Source organism: Hippopotamus amphibius, chromosome 4, assembly GCF_030028045.1.
Source record: "Hippopotamus amphibius kiboko isolate mHipAmp2 chromosome 4, mHipAmp2.hap2, whole genome shotgun sequence".
In the NCBI taxonomy this organism is placed as follows: Eukaryota; Metazoa; Chordata; class Mammalia; order Artiodactyla; family Hippopotamidae; genus Hippopotamus; species Hippopotamus amphibius.
Window position 1 is genome coordinate 42,827,630 of NC_080189.1, and position 14,351 is coordinate 42,841,980.

Below are 14,351 nucleotides of genomic sequence, written 5' to 3' on the forward strand. Positions count from 1 at the left end.
AATGCTGTAAAGAATGCTGGCTGAGGGGTAGAAAACACTCATGCAAAGTAATTGTAGAAACAAAGAGCTTATCTAATGGTTCATTAAATAATTCATTTAGGCACTAGTCAATCCACTTCTGAGGAAAACAGCCATGTAGTTATATATATATATATATATAAATATAACTACACTGAATAAGAACTATATTAAACACTTTCAGATGTCCAGGAACTAGTTTTATTAAAGACTGTATTATACCAATGAGCTAGCATCTTGAAATTGGATTATAATATAATTTTGCATACAACTTGTTTTCTTAATTACTTCATAAACCCACAAAAAGTGACTTCATATTCATTCCTATTCCAAATATTTCATGCAGTTCCTGCAAAACAAAACCATCTAATATATATTTAAGCAAACATGAATCAAATTTGAGGTAACAACTTCCTGATAGCAAACAAGTTACTAATATCAGAAAATAGGAGCACAGGAAAATGCTTTTGCTTATCTAAAAAAAAAAAAAGTGCAAGAGAATTACATACACACAATTCGGAACAGTTACCTCTGAGAAGGAGACACAGGGATACAACAGGGGAGAGACACAAAGGGGCCTCAAATGAACTGAAGATGCCTTATTTTTTAAGCTGGACCATAGCTTCACAAGTGTTCATCATTATTTACCTGTACATTTCTGTCACATGTTCCTTATCTTTTGTGTTAACTGCGTGTAAGTTAAAAGTACAGGTCAAAATCCCTCACTTCCTAAAAACCCTTGGGGTTAGATGTGTTTCACAGCTCAGAATTTTTCAGCTTTCAGAAAGCCAATACTACTTACAAAGGTTTATATACTATATTTACAAAACTCCTGAGCTAAGGTAGCACTTACAAATCAAACACATTACTATTTTTTGCAGTGAAGTATATAAATATTCACATCAAGTGGGATAAAAGTATTAGTTCCATGTCTGGTTTTGCAGTTTTCAGAGCTTTTTAAGATTTGAAATTGTGGATCCACGATTGTGGACTTGTCTAGTGATTAAGAGCAAAGTTAAATGCATTCAAATAATGGCTTACAGCTATGCAGCACTGACCAAGTTAATTTATCTTCTCTCATGTAAAAAAGGAAAATGGACAATAACATCCACCTTGAAGGGCTGTGGTGTGGATTAAATGACATAATCCATGAAAGATGCTTAATACTGTGCCTGATACACTGTGCTGCTGGATATTAACAGCTGTGCCCCAAACAAATATTTCTAGCACTTGAGAAAAAATGGTATTAAAACAAGGCTAAATCACATACATATATTTATATACTTATATGGCTTACAGAATTAGGGGAAACTTGGTCCAGATCTCTTTACAGGTCCTTTCAATGTTAATAAAGATTCTATCCTTCAAGCAGTAAAGTTTCACAAAACTCTGTTTTTACCATTCACAGTAATCATAAAAACTCTCAAAGGGTTCTATAACTACAGTTTTATAACTGTTTGTTTACAATATTTATTCTTAGAAGCAGGCCCTAAAATATGTCTATACCATATGTAAATTCAACTCCTTTTAGATTTTCATCGAAACCTAGGTTGTGGAGATAATGTGCCAGGCCTCAGTTGTGGCAGGCAGGCTCCTTAGTTGCAGCATGCATGTGGGAATCTAGTTCTTTGGCCAGGGATCGAACCCAGGCCCCCTGCATTGGGAGTACAGTCTTATCCACTGCACCACCAGGGAAGTCCCTAAATGTCATCTTAATAACAGGTGCCAGGGATGCTAGTTCTGCAGTGGTTGGCAGTCTTAAATCAGGAGAAACTATTCTGTATCTTCACTAAATTAAGCATATGATAAATATAACAGTGAAAGTTTTTTTTTTTAATAAGTGATTACATGAAAAGCCCAGTAATTTAAGAGAAATCTAATGTGGAATAAAAACATTTCCTCAAAATTAATGAATACTTTACTCCATGCATTCCATCTACTCAATGGATCAGAGTACTTTTGGTTATATATTTAGATGAGAAAGGTTTATGTATTTTATGCATTAGCTAATTACAAAAGCAAGAGACCAACTGTTATGTAACAGACTAGATCAGAGTCTCCTTTTAATGTATTTAAATATAAATATTATTATATTAGTGGAGCTACATATAAACAAACACAGGGATCTCACTAAATTTTATTGTTAAAAGTAATTTTAAAAGTATTTCATATTAATGTCATCCCATATATTTAAAAGTAATTTTCAGCACAGCGATAATAAATCTATGCTGAGAAATCATACTGAAATTGTTGATATATTTTGTGTTTAAGATAGTTTCTTCTACTGTCCTTGGACATCAAGCCAACTACTTACTTTATAGATTCTTGTGTTAGTGTGTTTTTTCCTCCATCTTTTATTTCCTGTCACTTATTGAAGGATATGTCTTCATGATCTTTTTGATTAATAGAAATTAAACACATGCCTCAACATCTAGAGGGATTCCAAGGTAGTAAATCAGTTTGCTGGAATGCTCTGTCACTACCCTACCTGATTTTCATAACATTGGGAATTACACTGACAGTATATTACAAATAAGGCCCAACTCATTTACAAAAATCACGTTCCTTCATTTTTGCCTCTTTGTAATTTATCCTGCATGCCCATAGTTTAACTAAGATTCTTTCTTTCTCATTCATATGCAAATAAGTCTGGTCTAGTATTATCATCCTAACACTAGTTTTTATTCTTACATCCACCCAAAATTTACTTTTCTTATACTGTCTATATGGAATGGCTTATAATTTCATTTCTCATAACTTGCTAATTATAGCTAATCAAATTCATTGTAAGTATTCTATGTCTTCCTACCAAGTATACTTGTATCTAAACACATATTAAAATATACATTATTGTAAACATGGTGCTTGTTTTTATATTTTTTTCTACATTTTTATTACCTTGAAAAAATCTATAGAAAGGTTATATTATCTACAAACTTTATTAAAGATATTTTTAAAAGGAATAATTTGTCTATAAAAGGTGAAAATATTAGGTTGATTACCTCAGCTTCAGAGTCCTTCAGTTTTTGAACTTTTTCTTTGACCTTCATCTCAAACACCTGCTCCATCTCCATTTCCATCTTCTTCATCTTAGCTACATGCTCCCTTCTTTCTTCTTCCATTTGTGCAAGAGGGCTCCTGTTATGAACATTAAAGATAATCACTAAATGTCTAAAAATGAAAAGTGTAATACAAAACTGAAACAGTGACGACAACAAATGAGCTGCTGTATGCCATTACTAAATTCTCTGCTGTTTTTTGAAAATAAGTTTCAAAATAATTTCTCAATTATTCTGACACCACCGTAAATGACACGGAATACAGATTTGAAGTTTTATGTATGAACGAGTTAAAAATTTTTTAGAAATTTTTACAATTTATAAATGTTTACAATCTAGAACTTCCTTCCATGAAGTTCATATCTAAACCTGAAAATCTATAGTGAATAATTATTATGAAAATAGATCAAAGGCAACTATCAGCAGAATGTTTCTCTAAACCAAATGCATATCAAATCTAAAGGTAACACATAAACTATAGAAGGAAAATGGAAAGGACACATTCCCTAAATACATTCTCAGAAAGGAAAACTAGAAGAAAAGTACTTAATTTTGTACTTTAAACAAAATTTTAATGTGAAACAAGGTACTGACTTAATGAAGTTAATATATGTAGAATTTTTTAGTTCTACAATTTCCCAAGTGTTATAATCTCTTCTTTTAGACAACTACTGACATCACAATAATTCAAACCTATTTTGGTAACTGAATTGATATTCTAGGAAAAACTACCAGGCAACACCTAGAACACTCTTCATTTAGGCATGCAGAGTATTTCTAGGCCACTTAATGTAATTTTAATGCTCTTGAAAAATTCATTCCACCTAAGTCAAATATTTCAGTATCTTAATTTTTAAAGATGGTCAGTGATCACACACACATACAGGGGTGGGGGGGTGAATATCAGAAGCAAATGAATATTCTGACATTTCTGAAATGCCGGAAAATAGACACAAGCATCGTTAAATAAAAGTAGTTCACTCTATTGACGTTAAAGTTCACAAGCTCAAATCTCTGCACAATTTTGTTCAAAATTTTCATGTTGAAAAATACTACAAGTGAGGTTTATGTGAGGACAAGAGAATGCCAAAGTATCAGTAACCTACTACAGCCCCAGGGAAGAAAGAAAAGTGGGCTCTGTGGCTTTCAGGACCTCTAAAACCTATTCAGTACACTGGGACAACTTAAGAGAGGCAGGCCCTTCTCTGACTTTGTTGATAAAACGTTTATTTTGCCTCCACAAAAACAGGTTTTGATCATTTAATTGTCTGTATTAAGCTGGTGAATTTTATCTCAATAAAGTGGTTAAAAAGTTAAATCATGGCTTAAAAACAAAAACAAAATTAGGCTTTGTATTTCACCCATAACTTCAAGGCTAGTCACTTTAATCCTGACTTGACATACTCTGATTATGGTGACTTCTCTCCTTACGAGGCTGAGTACTTCTGACCATTACACACTACTCTTCCCTATCAAGGAGGAGGAAGACAAGAGAGCAAGATGGAAAATATTAAACGAGCAACAGTACAGAAAGAACACAGGCTACTGATTTTTTTTAGCTAAAAGGAAGGACAAAGATGTGATGTACTGTTGTGACCAAAAGTACTGCAATTAGTGTTAGAACAAAGTGTTACTTAACTAAAGGATATTCCTTCACCGAAAGAAAACTTACAAACCTGCAGTATGTTTTAACAATTAAACAATTAATTAGAAGTTCTGAAAATGAAAATAAACCAAACATTAACTTAGAAGAATCAACATTCAGAAAGTGAAGTAAACAAATTTTAAAGTGTAAATATTATTTTATTAAAAGCTGTTAAGGCCCTTCATATTAATATGTTTCTCATCTTTATGGCAGGTGTTTTTAACATAGGGGCCTCAGATCTCTTGGGCAGAGTGTCAAAGAATGCCCTGAAATGATATACCAAATGTGTGTGTGTGTGTTTGTCTTGTGTGTTCATGCAAGCATTTTTCCGGTGAGAGGGTTCAAAGCTGTTGTTTGATTTCTATAAAACTCACTTCTGTCACTCCCCAAAACATTTTTAGGCTCTAGAAAAAAAAAATACTCCAATAATGATTTCTGAATTGGCAGTCTTAAAATAGCTGAATATGTTTAAGCAACTTAGATTATCCAACAATATTGCTGCAATTTGAAAACAAGTAAATATACTGTAAACAAAAGCTAGAATTTAAAAAATAAATTAGAATTCAGACAGAATTGTGATTTTAAAGTTAAATACATATTCCTACTTATAATAACCTATCTATAAAATGCTCATTTAATTTCATCCTTGGGAGGAATAAGGCAATCCATATAAATGTAAAAGAATCTGTAGCATATGAAAAGGCTACCACCTTACCAAGAGTAAACACTGTCATCTAGATTACTATTTAAATAACTCTTGGGGGAAAATGGAAGACTGCAGAGAAACATCCTATAATGTTCTGAAATTTGCTTCAAATTCAAAATTTAAATATTAAAAATCTTCACATACTAAAACTGCTGATGTCTTTGGAAAAACAAATAACCACTTACATGCCTTCAACTGTGTCATATCTAAAAGAACAAAAAATACAGAGACTTAGCACACTTAAAGTAAACCACACTAAAAGCAGCAATCAAAGGCAAATCCACAGATTTCACAATAAAGGTATGTGCCCTAAAACAAAGTTTATGGCCAAATTTGTTAAAGCTAATTAATTTATTTTCCAAATTCTGTTAGTAATCCCTATACCAAATCACTAGGAAAATAAATGTGCTGTGCAGTTATCTTCTGACAGCCTGCTCAAATTTCTAAACCTATTTAAATATGTATACTTTCAAAGAAATTTGCAATATTTCACATGTGAGATCCCTTAAGGTTTCCAGCCTTGTAAAAATACTTGACTCCTAATCAAACGAAGTGATATCCCAGTATTATAAGAAAATGGTCACACATGTCTAAAATGAATTTTTGAAGCCTCTCACCAGTCAAAATGATCTTTCAAATGTTTCTAATTTTTAAATTAATTAGCACCCCAATTCTAGTCATCTTTAGTAAAGTGATATTTAGAAAACTGTAATACAAAATTGTGCTTATAATGTAGAAAATACGGGAAAAAGGATCACTTTTTGTTGTCACACTTTTTTTTTCAAATGAAACTTTATTAGATGGTTAGAAAAACCATTTAAATTATATCATTGCCTGCCTGCTTTTTAATAGAAACTCTTCTATGCACAGATAAGCTAAAGTTTATACACTTAAACTTTTCAGAGAAATTTAAAGCAACTCAATCAAAGGAATGAAAAGACCTCGTAAAAGATTTTTTTAAAAAAGGCTACAACAGGGCTTCCTAGGTGGCGCAGTGGTTGAGAATCCACCTGCCAATGTAGGGGACACAGGTTCGATCCCTGCTCCAGGAAGATCCCACATGCCACGGAGCAACAAAGCCCGTGTGCCACGACTATTGAGCCTGTGCTTTAGAGCCCGTGAGCCACAACTATTGAGCCCATGTGCTGCAACTATTGAAGCTCACGCACCTAGAGCCCGTGCTCTGCAATAAGAGAAGCCACGGCAATAAGGAGCCCATGCACCACAACGAAGAGTAGCCCCCGCTCACCACAACTAAAGAAAGCCTGTGCACAACGAAAAAAGACCCAACACAGCCAATAAAATAAATAAATAAATAAATAAATTTATTTAAAAAAAAAAAAGGCTACAACAGAACCTGAACATCACATTAAATCCCCAAAGATATAACTTAGCTACTTTTAGGGATCTTTTCATGGGGTTATAGTTCCTGAAAGCCACCAGATGACTTACCCTTTTCATGTGACCAATAATAGAATCACAGTGAGGACCACACTTAAGGCTGACCTAGTAAGGCCCTACTGTGGTTGTGTTACATTACTCACATTTTGGGTGTAATGGAAAGACAACCACCTTTCATTTAAATTATGTGTGGTCTTTCCTGAAGAATCCATGAAGCAAGTACATTTACATACTCATACTTTTGCTTTAGTGGTTTGGTAGGTAACTATGTATACAGATGTAGCAAATTTTCACACAAAATTTTCCAAGAAGAATTTCACTTAAATTAAGGATTTCAAAGAGCAACAAAAATTTCCAAACATTTTGGGAAACAGCAGTTACCAACATTTTATTTTGCCAAGTGAGGGTGTTAAAACTAAACATAAACAAAAAAACTACTATCATCATATTTTCATCAAGGACACATGAACAAGAGTAAAAGATACAGCTGAATAAATTTTGTGTTTTTTTTTGGAAAAACTTGGGAAAATTTCAGAAAATTGTCTTTATATCTCTTCAGATCAATGAAAACTTTGTCATGTACCAAAAGAGTTCTGAGGATTAGCTTTTGGGAAACCTGTATTTTCAGTCATTTCTAGGAATTTAGTTACCCATAAAGTTTTCCCAAGACTACATATGGAGAAGGCTATAGAAAACAAAAATAAAATTAACATATGGGAAAGAGGTAACCCCAACTTGACTACCTCAATAAAGCGAAACAGAAATTGAGTCACACAAGTTTTTTGGCTTCCCAGGGCATATAAAAGTTATGTTTACACTACACTGTAGTCTATTAGATGTGCAATAGCATTATGTCTTAAAAACAACGTATAGGGCTTCCCAGGTGACGAGGTGGTTAGGAATCGGCCTGCCAATACAGAGGACAAGGGTTCGATCCCTGCTCCAGGAAGATCCCACATGCCGTGGAGCAACTAAGCCTGTGCGCCAAAACAAAAAAACAAAACAAAACCAAAACAAACAAACAAACAAAAACAATGTATATACCCTAATTTAAAAATATGTTATTGCTAAAGAATGCTAACGATCATCTGAGCCTTTAGTGAGTTGTAGTAGGAACATCAAAGATCACTGATTATAGATCAACATTAACAAATATAATAATAATAAAGTTTAAAACATTGTGAGAGCTACCAAAAGGTAACAGAGACATGAAGAAAGCAGATGGTGGTGGAAAAATGGCAAAGACAGATCTCCTTGATGCAGGTATGCCACAAACCTTCAATTTGTAAAAAAACACATTATCTGCGAAGTATAATAAAGCGAAGTGCAATAAAATGAGGTATGCCTATAAAAGATGTAAGGAAGACCACCAAGGAATAAGCACGTAAAACTTTAAGAGGCATGTTTAACAAAAAAAGGATAACCCTCCCCTTATTAGGTATCACTTTCTTTTAAGAGATCTGCAATCTTGATATGGTTAATACTTCTCCCCTTTCCTTTACAACTCCTCCTTGAATCTTTTTTAATCTGGAACCTGATCTCCTTTAGTTACTTCTAACCATCTTACATCCTCCAGACAGGGGTGGGCAAGATACACTCTCTGTGAGGAAACTAGATGACTTGATATTTTCTTTGCCAGACACAAGTAATACCTGAACAGCTGCTAAGAATAGGGCTCACTTTTCCAGACTCCAGCCTTGAGACAAGTCAGTATTCGATGAGACAAGCTCAGCTATTTTTCAGATTTTAACCATATAATCTAAATCTTGGGTTTTGTCCCCAGCTTTATTGAGACATAACTGACATATAATATTGTCTCAGTTTAAGGTATATAATGTGATGTCGAAATCTTAAGGTCTAGGACCACTAACACAACAGGTACATTTTTCAAACATAAAAACCGAATACCAAATATTTTTAACTCACTGTTCAATACACGCTATAGTCCGTCCAAAACTGGCTCCAAAAAGTAAATATAAGATAAATTAATCTATTTTATGCTCAACATTAAACAAAATTAACTTATATTCTAAAACCAAGTGTTATTAGCACTTTGTGGAGTGTACACTGCCAAAGGTTAATGTAATTATAAATTTTAAATAGATGTATATCTGTATGTGTATGTATATGTCTATATATTGTATAAGAGCAATGAAAAAACATAGGTCCATCAGCAATCAGCAGATGAATAAATGATCTTATTGTCAATTTTATTTCTTTCTCAAATTCCCTGCAGATGCTGTTGAAAGACCATCAAAGTAATAAAGTGATAAAATGACCACTTTTTTTTTAAAGGACCAAAGTTCAGTGGTTTTCAAACTGAGGTCTCTACTTACGTGAAGAGAGTTACTTGAGCCTGTGCAGTTTTAAGAGAATCAATTTCCAGATCCTCAACTTCCATACAAAGTTTTGCCTAAAGTGATTTGCCTCAAAATTTCCAAGTTAACAGATAGCCCATTTCTCACATTACAGAAGAAGGACATACTCCTTTCCACCCATCCTTTACTAAGGTACATTGTACCTGAAGGTTTGAAAACCACCAGGTGACAAAAAAGATGTCTCTTTCAATGATTAATCAAAGCACTATAACATAAACCTGCAAGAGTGTATCTCCTAGGATTAAACATGTTTCTATTAAGGGCATGATGTGGTGTTAGGTGTTAGAAATGTGGTATTTGGATCTATGTCAGGATGCTCTGAATTCAGATATACTGTAGAAGCAGGTGGTTGGAGAACTGGCATTTTTATTTAATGACTCTACCTTTTCCACTCTTAAGTTCCCTGAAATCTCAATCTCTCCCTGCCACCATCATCAAAGGATGCCCTGCTATAGAGAAAAAAGTCCCATGAGAGCAATACAAATAGAACATCAATAAGGAGCACAGACTCACATTTGCTTACTTCACATATTTAAATATTAGCAATTCTTGTCAGTTATCCGTGGATAGGTCCACAGCTATAAAGAAAGGCACCTTACATCAGCTAAAGCACCATAAATTGCTGGTATGGATTTTTTACCCCAAGAAAATTCAACTGGAATGAACTCCTAACATTTTCAAGACAATATTAGATACAATCAAAGGATAAAACTTCCAAGTGACTTCTTTCAGATTCAGTATGTATCATTAAATAAAGTAGTAAAAACCGAATTTAACAAATATATCAATACCTGTTCTAATTACAACCACTTCCCAGTTGGTTCAATCTTCAAAAACATTTATTTTTCTACTTACTTAAAGTTAAATAAAATAATATACTAACTCCTGGGACAATTTGCTTTTTAGCAGTACAAACCTTTTTTATTATTTTCATAGGTAAACTTTATACATGATTCATCTCATTAAAAAATACATTTCCGGTAGAATCCTACTTTTCATGTTTTCACCTGGGTTATAGTTTAACTCAAGCAATCCACACTAGAATTCCGTATATGCAGAAGAATTTTTAACACTATAAGGTTTACAATTTTTCTCTGAAATCAGTAAACCTTACACCTGCATCCAATAGCAAAAATATCCCAATAGCACTATTTTAAAAGCTTTACCATCATCAAAAATCTAGAAACAATAAATGTTGAAGAGGGTGTGGAGAAAAGGGAACTCTCCTGCACTGTTGGTGGGAATGTAAGTTGGTACAGCCACTACGGAAAACAGTTTGGAAGTTCCTTAAAAAACTAAAAACAGAACTACCATATGATCCAGTAATCCCACTACTGGGCATATACTCAGAGAAAACCATAATCCAAGAAGAAACATGTACCATAATGTTCATTGCAGCACTATTTACAACAGCCAGGACATGGAAGCAACCTAAATGCCCATCAAGAGATTAAAGGATAAAGAAGATGTGGCACATATATACAATGGAATATTAGCCATAAAAAGGAATGAAACTGAACTGTATGTAATGAGGTGGATAGACCTAGAGACTGTCATACAGAGCAAAGTAAGCCAGAAAGAGAAAAGCAAATACTGCATGCTAACTCATATATATGGAATCTTAAAAAATAGTACTGATGAACCCAGTTGACAGGGCAAGAATAAGGATGTAAATGCAGAGAATGGACTGGAGGACATGGGGGGCGGGGGGGGGCAGCAAAGGGGAAGCTAGGACGAAGTGAGAGAGTAGCAAAGACATATATATACTACCAACTGTAAAATAGACAGCTAGTGGGAAGTTGCTGTATAACAAAGGGAGATCAACTCGATGATGGGTGATGACTTAGAGGGCCAGGACAGGGAGGGTGGGAGGGAGTCGCGGGAGGGAGAGGGTATGGGGACATATGTATAAATACAGCTGATTCACTCTGGCATACCTCAAAAGCTAGTACAAGAGTGTAAAGCAATTATATTCCAATAAAGAGCTTAAAAAAATAATAAAAGCCTTATATTTGAATTACAGGGAAAAATTCCTTGTTTCTAGCACTTGAATAAATATTTAAAAGAAAAAAAATCGAACATTAAGTGCACAAATTTAATGTATGCATGTAATGAAAGATATGTACTGATAGTACATTTCCCTTTAACATATTATAAAATTACCAGTGGCTTTAATTGTGTATGTTCCTCTTTTAAACAGAAAGTCCATAAACTAGTAAAATGCATTTAAAATGGATTCAGATTTTATGAACAATATTCACTATGATGGATCCTTGTATTTCTGTGCTAAATAACAGTTGTTTTTGATACAAATCTGGCTAAAAAGAAACAGATTAAAAATGTTGCCTTTTTTCATGCACTGAACCTTACCTCACATAGAATCTTGTAAATATTTTTAAAAAGGCAATTTTTAAAATAGCAGTAGTAAATTCCTAGAAGTCAGTGTTTTGCAAAGCATGTATTACCAATCACCTATATCAAAACCATGTAGGGTTTTTTAAAAAAAATAAGGGGGGGGGCGGGGAGGTGGCAGAATTCCAGTGGTTAGGACTCTGCACTTCCACTGCAGGGGGCATGGGTTCATTCCTTGGTTGGGGAACTGAGATCCTGCATGCTGCGGGGCATGGCCAAAAAAAAAAAAAAAAAAGCTAGGGTGGCTCATTAAAAATGCAAACTTTCAGGCCTATCCCACATGTACTGAATCAGATTCTTTTGTGAATGACTGAGTCTAGAAATTTACTCTTTTCACAACTACTCTCAGGAGATCTCTAAAATCAGAAAATCTACAATCTTAACAAAGTTCCTCAAAATAAGCATGCTAATAATAGTGTAAGAAGAATATCAAAGTTGAGAAAGAGATGAGGGGCTACAACTCAAACATCATTAGGAAAATATGGAAAAAAATAAATCCAGACTTAGGTCCAAGATCAGTTTTAAAAGAGAGATGCTTGTGATTCTGCCGATGACTGTTAATGCTTTGTGCACTTTCTTATGGAATTTAGGGCCACGGTGGAGATGTAACTAAAAAAGACAAAAGGAACATTTTTCTCCTCCATTGTAAGGAATGCTGACCACTATAAAAAACACAGTATTGCTACTTCGAGAACTTGCTTCCCTCGTTATTTATTATACAGATGATCCTTCAGGATTATCCTCTAATAGTATCAACAGATAACACCTGGCTAAAAATGTACATACATAGTTAAAACAGTTTTCATAATACTTAAGATGTTCAACGACCCCAAATAAAGGAAAAATAGGGCACAGACATGGTTACCAAGTCTATACCAGCTAACTCACCAGCCTCCTTACACATCTCTTTTCCCTACACCATCATAAAACCAGATCTTGAGGATACTAGCTCAGCTGGGTGAAGCTATACACTTCACACCGCTCTAATAACCAACAGAAGAAATCCAAACTCCAACTAACTTCCTCTGTGAAAATACACAATAGGAATAGAGAAGGTAACCAAGACTATAATAATCTAAATATTCCTTTTGTTTGGTCTTATCCCTTATTTCTATATAATCTGTTAGTAAATACCATACTTCCAAAGTGGTTTATTTTAAAAAGACATAATAAAAGGTAGAAGCTCTATGTTTAGCCTCCTTAAAGAGACTATGGGATGTTTATCTTAAGAGCAGAATGGGTTTAAGGGTCACTTGGTAAAAACTGTTCTCTTCCCTTAAAAAAAAAAAAAATGCTGAAAGAGCTATTTGATTTCTAATTGGGGATCTACTAAATGTGTTACATGTAGATTATTAAGATAATAGCAAATGACCAGAAGAGAATGCATAGCTCTTCCACATAAGGAACAAGGTAATAAAAACTACACTTCCTCCAACAAACAAAGCTGGACCATATAAATTTTGCTGTTGTACCTAAAGAACATTATCCCAATTCTCTATTGAGTAGCCAAGAGGAATTTGATGAAACAATATGATTATTTACTACATAAATAATACCTTTACTGGAGGAAACGATGCATACTTACTTAGTAAGTTGCCCTTTATTCTTGTTATTATCAACTCCATTATAAGTCACGGCTGCCAGTTTTCTGCTCCGGTAGTTCTCATAGTGCACATTATTAGTGACGTCTTTCAAGTCCTGCATGTGTGTTCTGTCATAAATAAATGACACATCAAGAGTTTGCTTCTATTAAAAAAGCTTTGGTGTAAATTCAAAAGTTCAGCAAAACAAAAGTTTCAGACTTAAGATGAGCAAAAGACTATTCTTAAGGAAGACTGCACTCAGCTGTCTTCATTCACATGTAAGGCAGAGCAAAACACGAGCTAACTTGACACCAATGGAAATTTAAGTTCTAAATGAAAGTTTAGAAGCCATAAATCCTCTCAAAGCAGTTCCTAAAGAATGGCATTTCTAGAGAAGAGTATTTACCTTTACAGTATATATTTTATTTTACTAGAGAAGGAAAAGTAGATTAGCTCCTACTGAAGTTCATAAAACCTAAAAGAAATTGCTTTCCTTTTAGCAATGTTATTAATATTTGAATTTTTACTCAGGTAATACATAGAGACACTTCAGATCACATATCAAGCTGGATTCAAACTGGAGAATTTTAATTTTGAGTAAATTTCTGTTTATTCAAATTGTCCAGTAAATGTGGTATTTTGGTTAAATGAATATCTGCTCATAGCACACCTATCCTACATAAAATCAATACACAGGAGATAACTATACAATACATGAGACAATTTCATCATTCCTTAATGTCTGAAGATGCTAAAAGACTCCCACAGCTGCTCTACGGTATCCTTTACCAATGCAGTGTTCTCAGATATACATGATGTGGCAGTACTCTATTATCTGATCTTCCTGTTTCTCATCATCCATTCCTGCACCTGCAATCCCGCCCATCTCCACCACTTTAACAAAACTCCCTTATGGGAAACAAACATAAAGGTGTTACTCTATTTTTATTCTTCCTGATATCCAGGAAACATTTACTCTTACTTTCCCCTTTGTGAATAGAATGTGATGTTCAATTACTCTGATTCATCTACTACTGGACATTCCCATGCAGTTCTCTGATAGTTTACTTCTCCTATTTCTAAGACTGGGTTTTCCACAGGCCTCATCTCCCTTTATACTCTGTCCCTTGATGAATATATCCTCTCTAG

General features: G+C 34.0%; 1 protein-coding gene across 3 annotated transcripts in view; it reads right to left on the reverse strand.

The window, feature by feature from the left end:
* SEPTIN7 (septin 7) overlaps positions 1-14,351 on the reverse strand; it is a 69,123-nt gene that overhangs the window by 3,330 nt on the left and 51,442 nt on the right. For 2 of the 3 annotated variants that reach the window (XM_057730406.1, XM_057730404.1), the window contains exons 10-12: positions 13,205-13,330; positions 5,614-5,634; positions 3,021-3,156 (exon numbers count right to left, since the gene is read on the reverse strand). In XM_057730406.1, the coding sequence (XP_057586389.1) occupies positions 3,021-3,156; positions 5,614-5,634; positions 13,205-13,330 (283 nt within the window). The remainder of the gene's footprint in view (positions 1-3,020; positions 3,157-5,613; positions 5,635-13,204; positions 13,331-14,351) is intronic. The other variant, XM_057730405.1, reaches the window with a different exon arrangement.